Source organism: Toxorhynchites rutilus, chromosome 1 (genome assembly GCF_029784135.1).
Source record: "Toxorhynchites rutilus septentrionalis strain SRP chromosome 1, ASM2978413v1, whole genome shotgun sequence".
NCBI lineage: Eukaryota > Metazoa > Arthropoda > Insecta > Diptera > Culicidae > Toxorhynchites > Toxorhynchites rutilus.
Genome location: NC_073744.1, coordinates 186,198,397 through 186,210,525, shown reverse-complemented (window position 1 = coordinate 186,210,525; position 12,129 = coordinate 186,198,397). Strand labels below are relative to the sequence as shown.

At 35.8% G+C, this 12,129-nt stretch overlaps 1 protein-coding gene across 4 annotated transcripts in view; it reads left to right on the top strand.

Annotated features, from left to right (window-relative positions):
- Positions 1-99: 99 nt before the first annotated feature.
- Positions 100-12,129, top strand: part of LOC129769967 (mannosyl-oligosaccharide alpha-1,2-mannosidase IA) — a 102,003-nt gene continuing 89,973 nt past the window's right edge. Inside the window, exons 1-2 of one of the 4 annotated variants that reach the window (XM_055772523.1) lie at positions 100-210; positions 886-1,692. In XM_055772523.1, coding sequence (XP_055628498.1) covers positions 1,093-1,692 — 600 coding nt within the window. In that variant the 5' untranslated portion in view covers positions 100-210; positions 886-1,092. Of the gene's footprint in view, positions 334-356; positions 688-885; positions 1,693-12,129 lie in introns of those variants that run through there. The other 3 variants (XM_055772516.1, XM_055772539.1, XM_055772531.1) reach the window with 3 other exon arrangements.

The following is a 12,129-nucleotide window of genomic DNA, read 5'->3' as shown; positions in this document are numbered from 1 at the left end:
GCGCCGCCGCTGCCAAAGCGCTGTCACGGCTGTCACACACTTCAGTTCTGTTGTTTACTTCGTTGTTCGATTCCCTCTCCCTCTAGGTCTTTTGCGCTCGCTCTTCGCGCTCAGCCGTACCTCTACTGTGCACTCTCTCTCTGACTCTCGCATCTTTCAGTCCTAATGGCGAACCCGTTGGTTGCAGGTGGAGGGTGTACGAAAAAATAAGTACGGTTTTGTTAGTGATTCGATTTTCATGGTTCTATCGGAAAAGATAGAACTTGCCAGTGCCACCTTCCAACATTGGACAACCTCCTGCACCGAATTCTTCGCGGATTCCGAGTTCCGAAGGTAATCAGTGCGTCGCGAATTTCTGTGTGTGTGTGTGTGTGTGTAGTATACGCGAGGGGCAGGAGGAAGAAAAACCCATAAGCACCAGCGCCTTTGGTTTGGTTGATTATTATGGGAATCCGTGAGAAACCTCCAAAAAGGAAATCACCTATATTCTGTTTTTTTCCGCTCGTGTGAAGCTGTGGGGGAATTTCCAGATTGCGTTGTGATTATTACGAGTGTGGATGTGTTGGTTGAGTTAATCCAGATTCCGATGGTTATTCCAACAGCAAAATCTTGGTGTGATTTGATCCAACCGATCATCGGTTCTAATTGGAGTGGTTGGGTTTGTGTGCGGCTGCTGTGGTGGAGGAGGTAGAGCTCAAGTGTGCATGTAATTATTGTGGCGAATTTGCTGTCATTGCGGAGTTTGTCCCGGGTTTGTTTACATTAGAGGTTCAGTGATAGCTGGGTGTTTCTGTTTGGTTAGGGCGGGTTTCATCTGCTTCTGTTTCTGCCATTTTTTCAAAAAAAAAACCAGTTTTAATTCAAAAACTCCAATCAATTCAACAGCGCCGTTACGTGACCTCCAACAAAGTAGTTATTCGAAAACAAAGCAACCGACGTCTATAAACAAGCGAAAACAAACGAAATCCGTAATCCAATTAATACAGATAATGACATCGAGGAAGTGAAAAAGAAAGTGAAGTGACCATTTCGAAGCAAACATAAAAACACACAATCACAAATTCCACACACGGAAAAAAACGCATTTACGAGATGCTTCCGACGTATCAGCGAATAGGCGGAAGCCAACAGTCGAACCCACTGCTATCCGGCCGGCGTTCCTTCCGGTCGAGCGAGAAGTGCCTAATACTGCTGGTGCTGCTCACCTTCGGCTTTGTGTGTTTCGGTGGGTTCTTCTTCCTGCCGGACAACTTCGGAGCGGACCGGGTGCTGAAGGTGTACAAGCAGTTCCAGCGGGCAGGGCCGGAAATATTCATTCCGCCACCTCCGCCAGCCCATGGACTGCTGGATGGGGACGAGGATCCCCACAAGCTGATCGATCGCGAGAAGCTGCAGGAGAAAATCCGCAAAGAGCTGCCGGATGATATCTTGGAGAAGCCCGATCTGGACGGGGGTCAATCGGATGGACCCGAGTTTAGCAATTCACTTGACTCGGGAGCGCTGTCGGGTCAAGCTGGCCCCATTGTGGGTGGCCCACCGGGGGTGGTCGCTCCGCCGCAGATTAATGACGAACCAGAGCTGAAGGGATCCCCGAAGAGGTCCACCGGAAGCGGTGGCTCCCATGTGTTCAACTCATCCATCGGTGAGGATCCGGATGCGCGAGTGCGCGAGCGACGGAACAAAGTGAAAGAGGTAAGTGTTACACTTTTTTGATTCCGTTCATTCCCCGAGTTCCTCTGGTGTTCGGACAGCACCATTTGTCGAACGAAACACTCGAATTGAAAAAAGCTTATCTTATCGGGAGGGACATAACGAATATTAGCGAAAATGAAATGTGGAACCAGTCAAATCATCATCGCACATCATACGCGAAGCCAGCGAAAGTGTGAATGTGTGTGTAGGAAAGTTGGCAAGTAGCTACAAGGCAGCAAACAAAAATGCAACAGCGAACAGAGAGCGTGTTGCGTATGTAAAATAATACGTTCAGGTTACGACACACACGCGATACGCTCCAGTAAGCGCTGCTGCTGCTTTCATTGGTTCCGCTGGGGATATGGATAAGGCGGATTGAAGCATGCCAACAGCAGCGTAAGCAGCTTAGCCGCCTGAATTCCACTTTGCGGGGCGACAGACACGCGTCTTGCTCCTCGGTGTGTTATCAGCTGTCGCTTCTGCAATGGTCTGGGAACGAACATTTATGGTGTTATCATAATTTTGAAGCAATCGTTCAATATGAGATTTGCGCAATGCGTCAAATATAGTTTCATCACTCTGTTATCATCATCTCAAAATTGAATCTTCCAGATCTAAAAATTTCAGAATTCTTCAAATTGTGCTGAGGAAAAGGTCTTTAGTCACGGATAAATTTGTACGAAAATGTATTTATTCCAAAGCAAAACACAAATGCCCAGGCAGATAACAGAGCTTGTCTATCATTGGCTGATAAGTTTCACTCTCTCTCGAGCCTCTTTCAAGTAAATTTTCATTTGTTTAGGAAAGGATAAGTTGTCAAATTGATTCAGTCTTCTGCCATTACCAACGGGAATTTTATATTTTTTCAGAAACATACTATAAAATAATTTAAAAACGTTATCTAGACAAAAAACTACGCATTTCAAACCGACCGAAACGAGAATCGAATCTTTGAAAATTGATATTGAAAAATTCTGAAACGCTCAGAAAAATACTGAAAAGTTTTGAAAAATTTTGAAGAAGAACTTCAGAAGAATTCGAAAGAACTCAGAATAATTTAGAGAATTCAGATAAATTATTCCAAAGGATTCAGAGGAATTCGAGGCAATTAAAATAAAATATTGAAAACATCAGAAAAGTAAGAAAAAACATAAAAATTTAGAAAAACAAATTGAAAAAGTTGGAAAAAAACAGGAAGTGGGTTATATCTATGGTATAACCGCAAGGGTGACGTAGGACTATCGTTGATTTAGAGATCATTTGTATGAAGTTGAATCTGAATTCATTCTGAATGAATGAATATTTGGAGAACTTCGAAAACGAGAGCGTTACGTTGGAGGCACAAGGTTTTATGCATCCAATATTGGATACGGAAATATCCTACTGATGGGGAAGAATAATCTTCAGAAGCTATCCTGTTGATTGCGATTGATTGAAAAATCACAAAACCTAATGTATTTGGTCACAGTGCACTATGGTCCAGGAGGTGCATTTAAGTGGAAATTAGCATCTAGAGCTCGACAGTGATTCTCTAGACAAAAACTGTCTTCGACAAAGTTGTTACATATAATAGAGCGCTCATTTTTATGTTATCAAAAATAGGGTGACCAAAATTGTCGATGAACTGAAAAATCTAACTTTCTTATCTTTATAGATAGAGGTAAACATAGTTCGACAATATTGTAGCCCTGATTATTTTAAGTAACTTTGTGGAACAATATTTCTTTCTATCTCTTCAAATAACCGATATAGCGCTTTTTCTCTAGGTTGAGTTAGGGTTACCATGAAAAAAAAGGTTTTTTTGCTCTAACTTTTATATGTAAAATTCTACATCAAAACTGTCTTCGAATGACTTTTAGAGCTTTCCAATCCACGCATTTTACGGTGCATAACTTGTATGTATCTTAATTCTACTCAAAGTTATTGATGTTTTTTCCCCGAAAACACGACCTTTTCATTTGTTAGTCGTTCTTTTTGGGGCAAACATAAAAAAAACTATTGATGGCATTTTAAAGAGCACATTTGATTCTACATAAGGTGTAACTTCCAAAAGAGTGTTATTTTTTGTATTTGAGTAAATTAAATTTGAAATTATGAGTTTTTGCATATAAATGAACAAGTTGCAATTTACAAATGCATAAAGTAAGCGTAAACTTTAAAGCAGCATCACTTCAGTTCAGTCTTATAGCCACTCAACATGGAGGTTCAAAGAAGACACATTTTTGTTTTTGTTTTCGGTGGACGAAATATAGAAGACGTTATACAATTATTACGAGAAAAATGCCAAGATATATGTGTTTTGAGTGCCAGAAAGTGCCTGAAATTCCAAATGCTGAGCCAAAGGATGAAGCGTAACCGTGTTCGGGAGATTACAGAAAAATTTTCTGCTGAAGAACTGGGCTTCGCAACAGCTTCGGATCCAGTTCGAAACTCTTAGTAATAGGCAAACACCAGAGTATTCCGATCTTCTGATTCCGGAAAATGTTAAGCATTTGATATTGTACTTTTTTATTTGTATGATTTTTATTTATTACTATGAATTTAATTTCCATTATAACAACTAAAACAGGTTAATATGTACATACGGAAGATTATAAAAATAAATTTGAATAAAACAATAGGAACAACAAAAGTTTGGTAAAATAATGTCATCAATCAACTCATCGCCATTAAAATATGTCAATATATTACTAAAAAATAACACGTCGAGCCCCGAGTTGTGCATCATACGGTTTCATTTGGAAGCATTTGATAATTTGTCGGTCCCCGCTTTTCTTTTTATACAATAAATATATTTTATTGTAGGAAAAGAAAATAGTCAGAAATTTTTCTCGTAATAATTGTATAACGTCTTCTATATTTCGTCCACCGAAAAAGGAAATCAACAATGTGTCTTCTTTGAACCTCCATGTTGAGTGGCTATAAGACTGAACTGAAGTGATGCTGCTTTAAAGTCTACGCTTACTATATGCATTAAAAAATTGCAACTTGTTCATTTATATGCAAAAACTCATAATTTCAAATTTAATTTACTCAAATACAAAAAATAACACTCTTTTGAAAGTTTCACCTTATGTAGAGTCAAATGTGCTCTTTAAAATGCTATCAATTATGTTTTATTATGTTTGCCCCAAAAAGAACGACAAGCAAATGAAAAGGTCGTGTTTTCGGGGAATAAACATCAATAACTTTGAGTAGCACTAAGATACATACAAGTTATGCACCGTAAAATGCGTGGATTGGAATGCTCTAAAGATCATTCAAAGACAGTTTTGATGTACATATAAAAGTTAGAGCAAAAAAACCTTTTTTTTTCATGGTAACCCTAACTCAACCTAGAGAAAAAGCGTTATATCGGTTATTTGAAGAGATAGAAAGAAATATTGTTCCACAAAGTTACTTAAAATAACCAGAGCTACAATATTATCGAACTATGTTTACCTCTATCTATAAAGATAAGAAAGTTAGATTTTTTATTTCATCGTAAATTTTGGTCACCCTATTTTTGATAACATAAAAATGAGCGCTCTATTATATGTAACAAATTTGTCGAAGACAGTTTTTGTCTAGAGAATCACTGTCGAGCTCTAGATGCTAATTTCCACTTAAATGCACCTCCTGGACCATAGTGCAGTGTTACATGGATAGAAAACATTAAAATAAACTCTTTCATATGAATGTAATTTTAAATTCCCAGAGGAACTGGTAGATTATTTTCAGTAACGATTAGATATTTCCACATTTTCCTCGATACTGAAAGCCCACCAGTGGTTAATGCTAACTCGATAACCATCTGTTAATAGCACTTGATTGAAACATATTTGGTCACAGTGTTACATGGATAGAAAACATTCAAATAAACTCTTTCACATGAATGTATTTTTAAATTCCTAGTGGAACTGGCAGATTATTTTCCGGATCTTTCTCGATCCAAACGGAAAGAATTCCGTGCGTGTATGTGTGTGTGTGTAGCGGCTGCTTCGAGATCTTCCCGGGGAACCGTTTGTAGCATCACTCTCCTCCTGATGGATTCCCTTCTGGCCTAAGGTGCACAAACAGGTTCTTGGTGACACCGTTCATCCGCGCTTTCATGATAAATGAAGAGCTTCACCACAACAGCGACAACATGCTCCAATCGCTGTTCAATTAGAACTGAGTGGATTTCCGAGCGGCGCTCGATTATATACCGATTGGTGATTTCAATAGCCTATTTTGAAAGCAAATTTAAGACTATTGAAACAAGTTTTTGGATCAGAAAGTAACAAGTATAGAACGCGTAGACATTTTATCTTTCGAATGAAGTGTTTATCATACCATTTCGTTCAGTTGTTTAGGAGCTATTAACACTCAAAATCTCGGTCTTCGGCGTAACGCTTTCGTTTTCGAAACTTTGATTTTACACCCCGGTATAGAAATGAAAGACGTAGTCCTACGTCAAAAATTGAGAAGAATTCATATGAATTTAGAAAACATCGGGAAAATCAGACAAAAAATCACAAACACTTAGAAAAATATTGGAAAATACAGTAGAAAATCATACAAAAATTAGAAAAAAATCGAAAGAATTCGGAAGAACTTAGAGGCACTCAGAAAATTCATAAAAATCAAAAACATAGAAAAGATCAGAAAAAATCAGGAAATATCAGAAAAAATCAGAAAAAGCAGACAGTCAGAAACGCTTAGAAAAAGTCCCCCCCTCCAACTTGCATGTATTTGCAATGCCAATTTCCGCAGGTAGCTTGGTTTTGAAGTCAGTGTTAGAGAAACGCGTTTCGGTGGGAACGAAACTACCCCCGACCTGCATGTATTTGCAAATGATGCGTAATGATAGATGCGTAGAGATATTTCCTATCAATTGACGCAAACATCTTTCCGATCTGGTAAGAAATGTTCGACTTATAAGCATTTGAAATCTTTCATTTTTCCTGCATGTTCTGTTTTTAGGTTTTCATTTCATTCCCCGTATATTCCGGTTAGACGTAGTCCCACGTCAAAACAAAAAAAAGAGTGGGAGAATTCGGAGCAATTCAGAATGATTCATTAAATTTAAAAAAAAATCAGCAAAGTAAAAAAAAACGAAACGCTCTGAAAACAACAGAAAAAAATAGAAGAATTCGGAGGAATCATAGGAATTCAGGAAAATCATGAAATATGAATAAAACGCTCAGTACAGAAAAATTAGAAAAAAAATCAGAAAAAATAGAAACAGTCGGACGAGTTTGGAAGAATTCAGAAGAATTCAGAGAAATTCAGAACTTAGAAACACTCAGAAAATACAAAAAAAAATCAGAAGAATTCGAAAGAATTCAGAGGAATCAAGAAGAATTCAGAAAGTTAATGAAATGAAAAAAAAAAAGAAACTAAGAAAAGTACAGAAAAAAATAGTAAGAATCAGAAAAAATAAAAATCTCAGGAGAGTTTGGAAGACTTCGGAACAATTCAGAATATACAGGGAAACTTCGATATAACGTACCCGCGTTATAACGTACCATCGATATAACGTCACTCGATATAACGTACACATTTTCAAAGTGTAAAGGAAAAATTTTTCCAATATTTTTTTTCTGATAGAACAATGGAATATCCGTATTGTGATGCTAAAACAAGTTTTGTACCTTCAATCAATCCCGAAATACAGCTGGTTTTGTGATTCCGGGTTCTAAATGAATCAAGTTTTAATCAACAGTACGAAGGGAAACATCATGAGAAAGGCTGACTTCATCTTCTGATTGCAGTTATTCATTAACTTTATTAAAAAAGCAACACAATAAAGTATTATATACTACGTTTGTGAGTACTTTATTATGCTTCGATATAACGTACAATTCGATACAACGTACAATTTTGAAAGTGAAATGTACGTTATATCGAAGTTTACATGTATTGATAAATATGAAACAAAATATAAATAAATCAGAAAAGGTCTGAAAAATTCAGGGATACAGACTCGATTGTTTACTGACTTGATTATATATGATTCGATTATATACAATTTTATGTACAGATTATATACAGGACTTCAGAAGAGTTCAGAGGAATTCATAAAATATTGAAAACATTAGAAAAATAAGAAAAAATAGAAAAGATCGAAGAACTCAGAGAAATTCGGGAGAATTCTTAGGAATGCAGATAATTTATAAAATATGAAGAGAAACAAGAAACGTGCAATACAGAAAAAATAAAAAAAAAACAGGAAGTGGGTTATATCAATGGTATAACCGCAAGGGTGACGTAGGACTATCGTTGATTTAGAGATCATTTGTTTGAAGTTGAATCTGAATTCATTCTGAATAAATGAATATTTGGGGGACTTCGAAAACGAGAGCGTTACGTTGGAGGCACAAGGTTTTATGCATCCAATATTGGATACGAAAATATCCTACTGATGGGGAAGAATAATTTTCAGAAGCTTTCCTGTTACATTGGGGTTTACATTCTGGACTTTTATGGCTTATAATAAGATGCTTCCTTTGCTTTCGTTCATTTCTTACTCTACTCTCGCACCGTGAGGACTCGTTTCATCGGGACCAAGCTGACAGCTCGTTAGTCTTTCGGTGGTAAAGGACCACGAAAGCAGCTCGGATAAATGCACCAGCTGCGGGAAGTGTGACCACATCGCTATCGACCAGGAACTTTGCGTGAAATTCGTCGCTATCAGAAGTCGACCGAATTGCTGATCCGCAATCTACCTTTGCAGCATTTGATTCGTGGAATTGCTCAGGACTTCAAAACCGACTTGCGCTTCCAAAGTTCCGCGGTTATGACACTGCAGGAGGCCTATTCGAAGATACCAATTTGTGTGCTATCTATGCAAAACGCGTCACATCATGCCCAAGGACATCCAGCTGGCCCATCGTATCCGTGGAGAGCGTGCTATATTAGCTTAGCATATAATCAACGGCTCTTTTCAGGGCTCCAAATTTGATGTATAAGACTTCAGAAAAGTTTTTTGCAGGCCGAACTGAAATGAGCATTTAGCGAAAATCATGGTGTCAATGATAATTCGATACCGATAGGAGCCATGGATATGGATATGATAATGAAGAATATGAAATACATGACATTATGTAGTGAATATTTCCCCATAATGAAGAAATCACTTTGATGAAACTGCATTATAAAATTATTTGTGTACGAATGCCGCAATCGATAGTCGACTCTAATTTGCGCTGGGTAATTTCCTCGGAGGACTCGATTCCTCCTTTGAGCAATAATAATCTCTTTCTGGCAAAACGAAGTGGTATGAATCACATTATTCGAAAGATAAAATGAAGATGTTTTCTGCCAATTTTCTTCAACATCCAAACATCTCTTTCTCCCGTTTGTCGTTTTTGCGTTCGCTAATCCTTTCTCACAACACACATTTCTCATTTGAGAAATTGTTGAGTAAACATCGTTTGCCAGTGCGCGTAGAGCGGGAATTCCTAAAGATTCATTGCACCTCTAATAAATTGCCGAAAGACGTGGTCTTACGTTGATCGCACTTGATTGAAAAAATCCAAAACGAAATGTATTTGGTCGCAGCATTATATGAGTAGAAAGCAAATAATCGCTCGAAAATGACTTGATTTTCGCGATGTGAAACATTTTCCGTTTTTCATGTTATGCATTCAATATTGGATACGAAAATTTCCACTGATGGGGAAAAATAATAGAAGCTTTCCTGTCAATTGCGATTGATTGAAAAATCACAAAACTAAATGTATGTTGCAGTGTTGTATGGATAGAAAACATTAAAATAAACTCTTTCGCATGAATGTATTTTTCAATTCCCAGGGGAACTTGTAGATTATTTTTCAGCAATGATGATAGCAACGAGAGTTCCGCGCGTGTATCTGTGTGTGGCTGCTGCTCCGATGTTTCAAGCGGAACCGTGGCATCACTTTCCTCCTGATGGATTCCCTTCTGGCCTAAGGTGCACAAACAGGCTCTTGGTAACACCGTTCATCAGCGCTTTCATGATAAACGAAGTTAGCTTCGTCACAACAGCGACAACATGCTCCAGTCGCAGTTCAATTATAACTGAGTGGGTTTACTTTTTTTTTTCACTTAAATTCTTTTTATTTCTTAATTTGGTTTACATTACAATAAAATACTACATATCAAGTGATCAACCTAGGGTTCTACATCTTTAAGTTGGGTGAGTGGGTTTACGAGCGGCGCTCGCTTATATACCGATTGGTGATTTCAATAGCCTGTTTTGAAAGCAATTTTAAGGCTATTGAAACAAGTTTTTGGATGTATAACAAGTATATTACGCGTAGACATTTTATCTTTCGAATGAAGTGTTTATCATACCATTTCGTTCAGTTGTTTAGGAGCTATTAACGCTTAAAATCTCGGTCTCCGGCGTAACGCTTTCGTTTTCGAAACTTTGATTTTACACCCCGGTATAGAAATGAAAGACGTAGTCCTACGTCAACAGTAAAACTCAAAAGAGTTTGGATGAACTCGAAACAGTTCAGAAGAATTCAGAGAAAATTCAGAAAAAATGAGAAAAATCAGAAGGACTTAGAAAACTTCAGAAGAATTCGGAAAAATCCAAGGAAAATTCAGCAGAATTCATAAATTTCATGAATAAAACAAGGAAACGCTAAGAAAAGTACAGAAAAAATTCGTACAAATCATAAAAAATTAAAAAAAAAACTCAGAAGAGTTTGGAAGAATTCGGAACAATTCAGAAGAATTCAGAGGAATTCAGAGGAATTCAGAATGAAAACATAAACATAAAATAAAATTTAAGAAAATCAGGAATACAGGTCGGACTCGATTCTATACAGACTCGATTGTATACTGTCTTGATTATATATGATTCGATTACAGACAAGCCTTTTTTGTGCGATTTTCTGTTCTTGTGCGGTATATGAAAAAAAGCATATTTGACGAAGTTATCTTCCATTTCGCATTTCAGTGCGAAAAAAAGCATATTTGCGTCAAAATTATCCACTTTTCAAGTTATTCCAATCCTTCCATCAAATGCTATAATGCTCAAATGCGCATGACATGATTTCTAATAGCAACATGTTTCGACATGCAACCAGGAATTGTGTATAACAATACTGCAACGAAATTACGAGAGAGAGAATCTGGGTGTCTAAAAACAAATTGTAGAGCGGGTTGAGAGCTTCAATTTGATCGATAGTTTATTATGAACATTTGGATTAAAATGATTAACACTTTCGAACCCACAAATTTTTTAAGTTGTTCACTTCCAAAATGTTATTCAACCTCACTAATTTAGATGATCCACAGCCATGTCGTGTGCCGATTCTTCTCATCTTTCAAATGGAAGCAACCAAAGCAACTCTGTTATTGTTGAAATTAGACAATGTGCGTAGGATTTTTTTCATTAAATATGATCGTCTATCACCTTCTGTGAGCATCTGGATAAATTTTTTTTTCATGAGAGAAATTTCATGTGTTTTCAAGGAGATGAATCAAACATTAAATTTTTCGTTTATATTCAAAAAATTAAAAATATTTATAGAAATTAAAAAAAATCACTCGATTATATACAGGATTCGATTACATACATATAATCGAGTCCACTCTGTATTCAGAGAAAAAAATCAAAAAAGTAAAAAAAAAACAGAAAGGCTCAAAAGAATAGATAAAAGCCGAACAACTAGGACAATTTCTGAAAAATTGAAAAATTTAGAACAATTCGTTTTTTAAAATTTTGTACTAAAAAAAAATACGAAAAACAAAAATTCATAAAATTAAAAAAAATAGAAATCGAAAAGGTCCAAAAATTTAGGAAAATCTGAAAACTAAAAAACAAATAAAATTTCTGAAAAGTTTTAAATTAAAAAACATGATCCAGAAAATTAAAAAAAAATACAAAATCAGAAAAAGGCCAAAAAATTTGAAAAAGAACATCTACAAAACACAAAATAAACAGGGAATTTAAAAAAAATAAAGCATTCAATATTAAAAATCAGAAAATTTAGAAATCGCAAAAAAACAAACAAATATAAAAACAAATATAAAGAAAATTCGTAAAATAAAAAAAAAAATTAAGGAAATACCAATCAGAAAATTAAAAAAAAAACAGAACATACAGAAAACTTTAAAAAAAGTAATTAAAAAACAGCAAAATAAAGCAAAAAAAAAAATCAGATTTTTTTAAACATGAGAAATTGAAAAATGAAAAAAAATTAGAAATTTCTGAAAATAAAAATAAAATATTAGAAAATTTATAAAAAACAACAATATCAGAAAATTTGAAAAAATTAAGAAAAAAAATTGCAGGAAATTTTAAAAAAGATCAGAAAAAGAGATTTTTCTTAGAATTAAGAAAAACTAAAACAGAATTAAAAAAAAATTTAGAAAGTTTTAAAATTTGAAAAAAAAGTCACAGGAGGATTGTGTCCGAGACACGACTGCATAGTTGACGTAGGATTCCGTTAGACTATCTGTTGATTTTGGATATGTTTA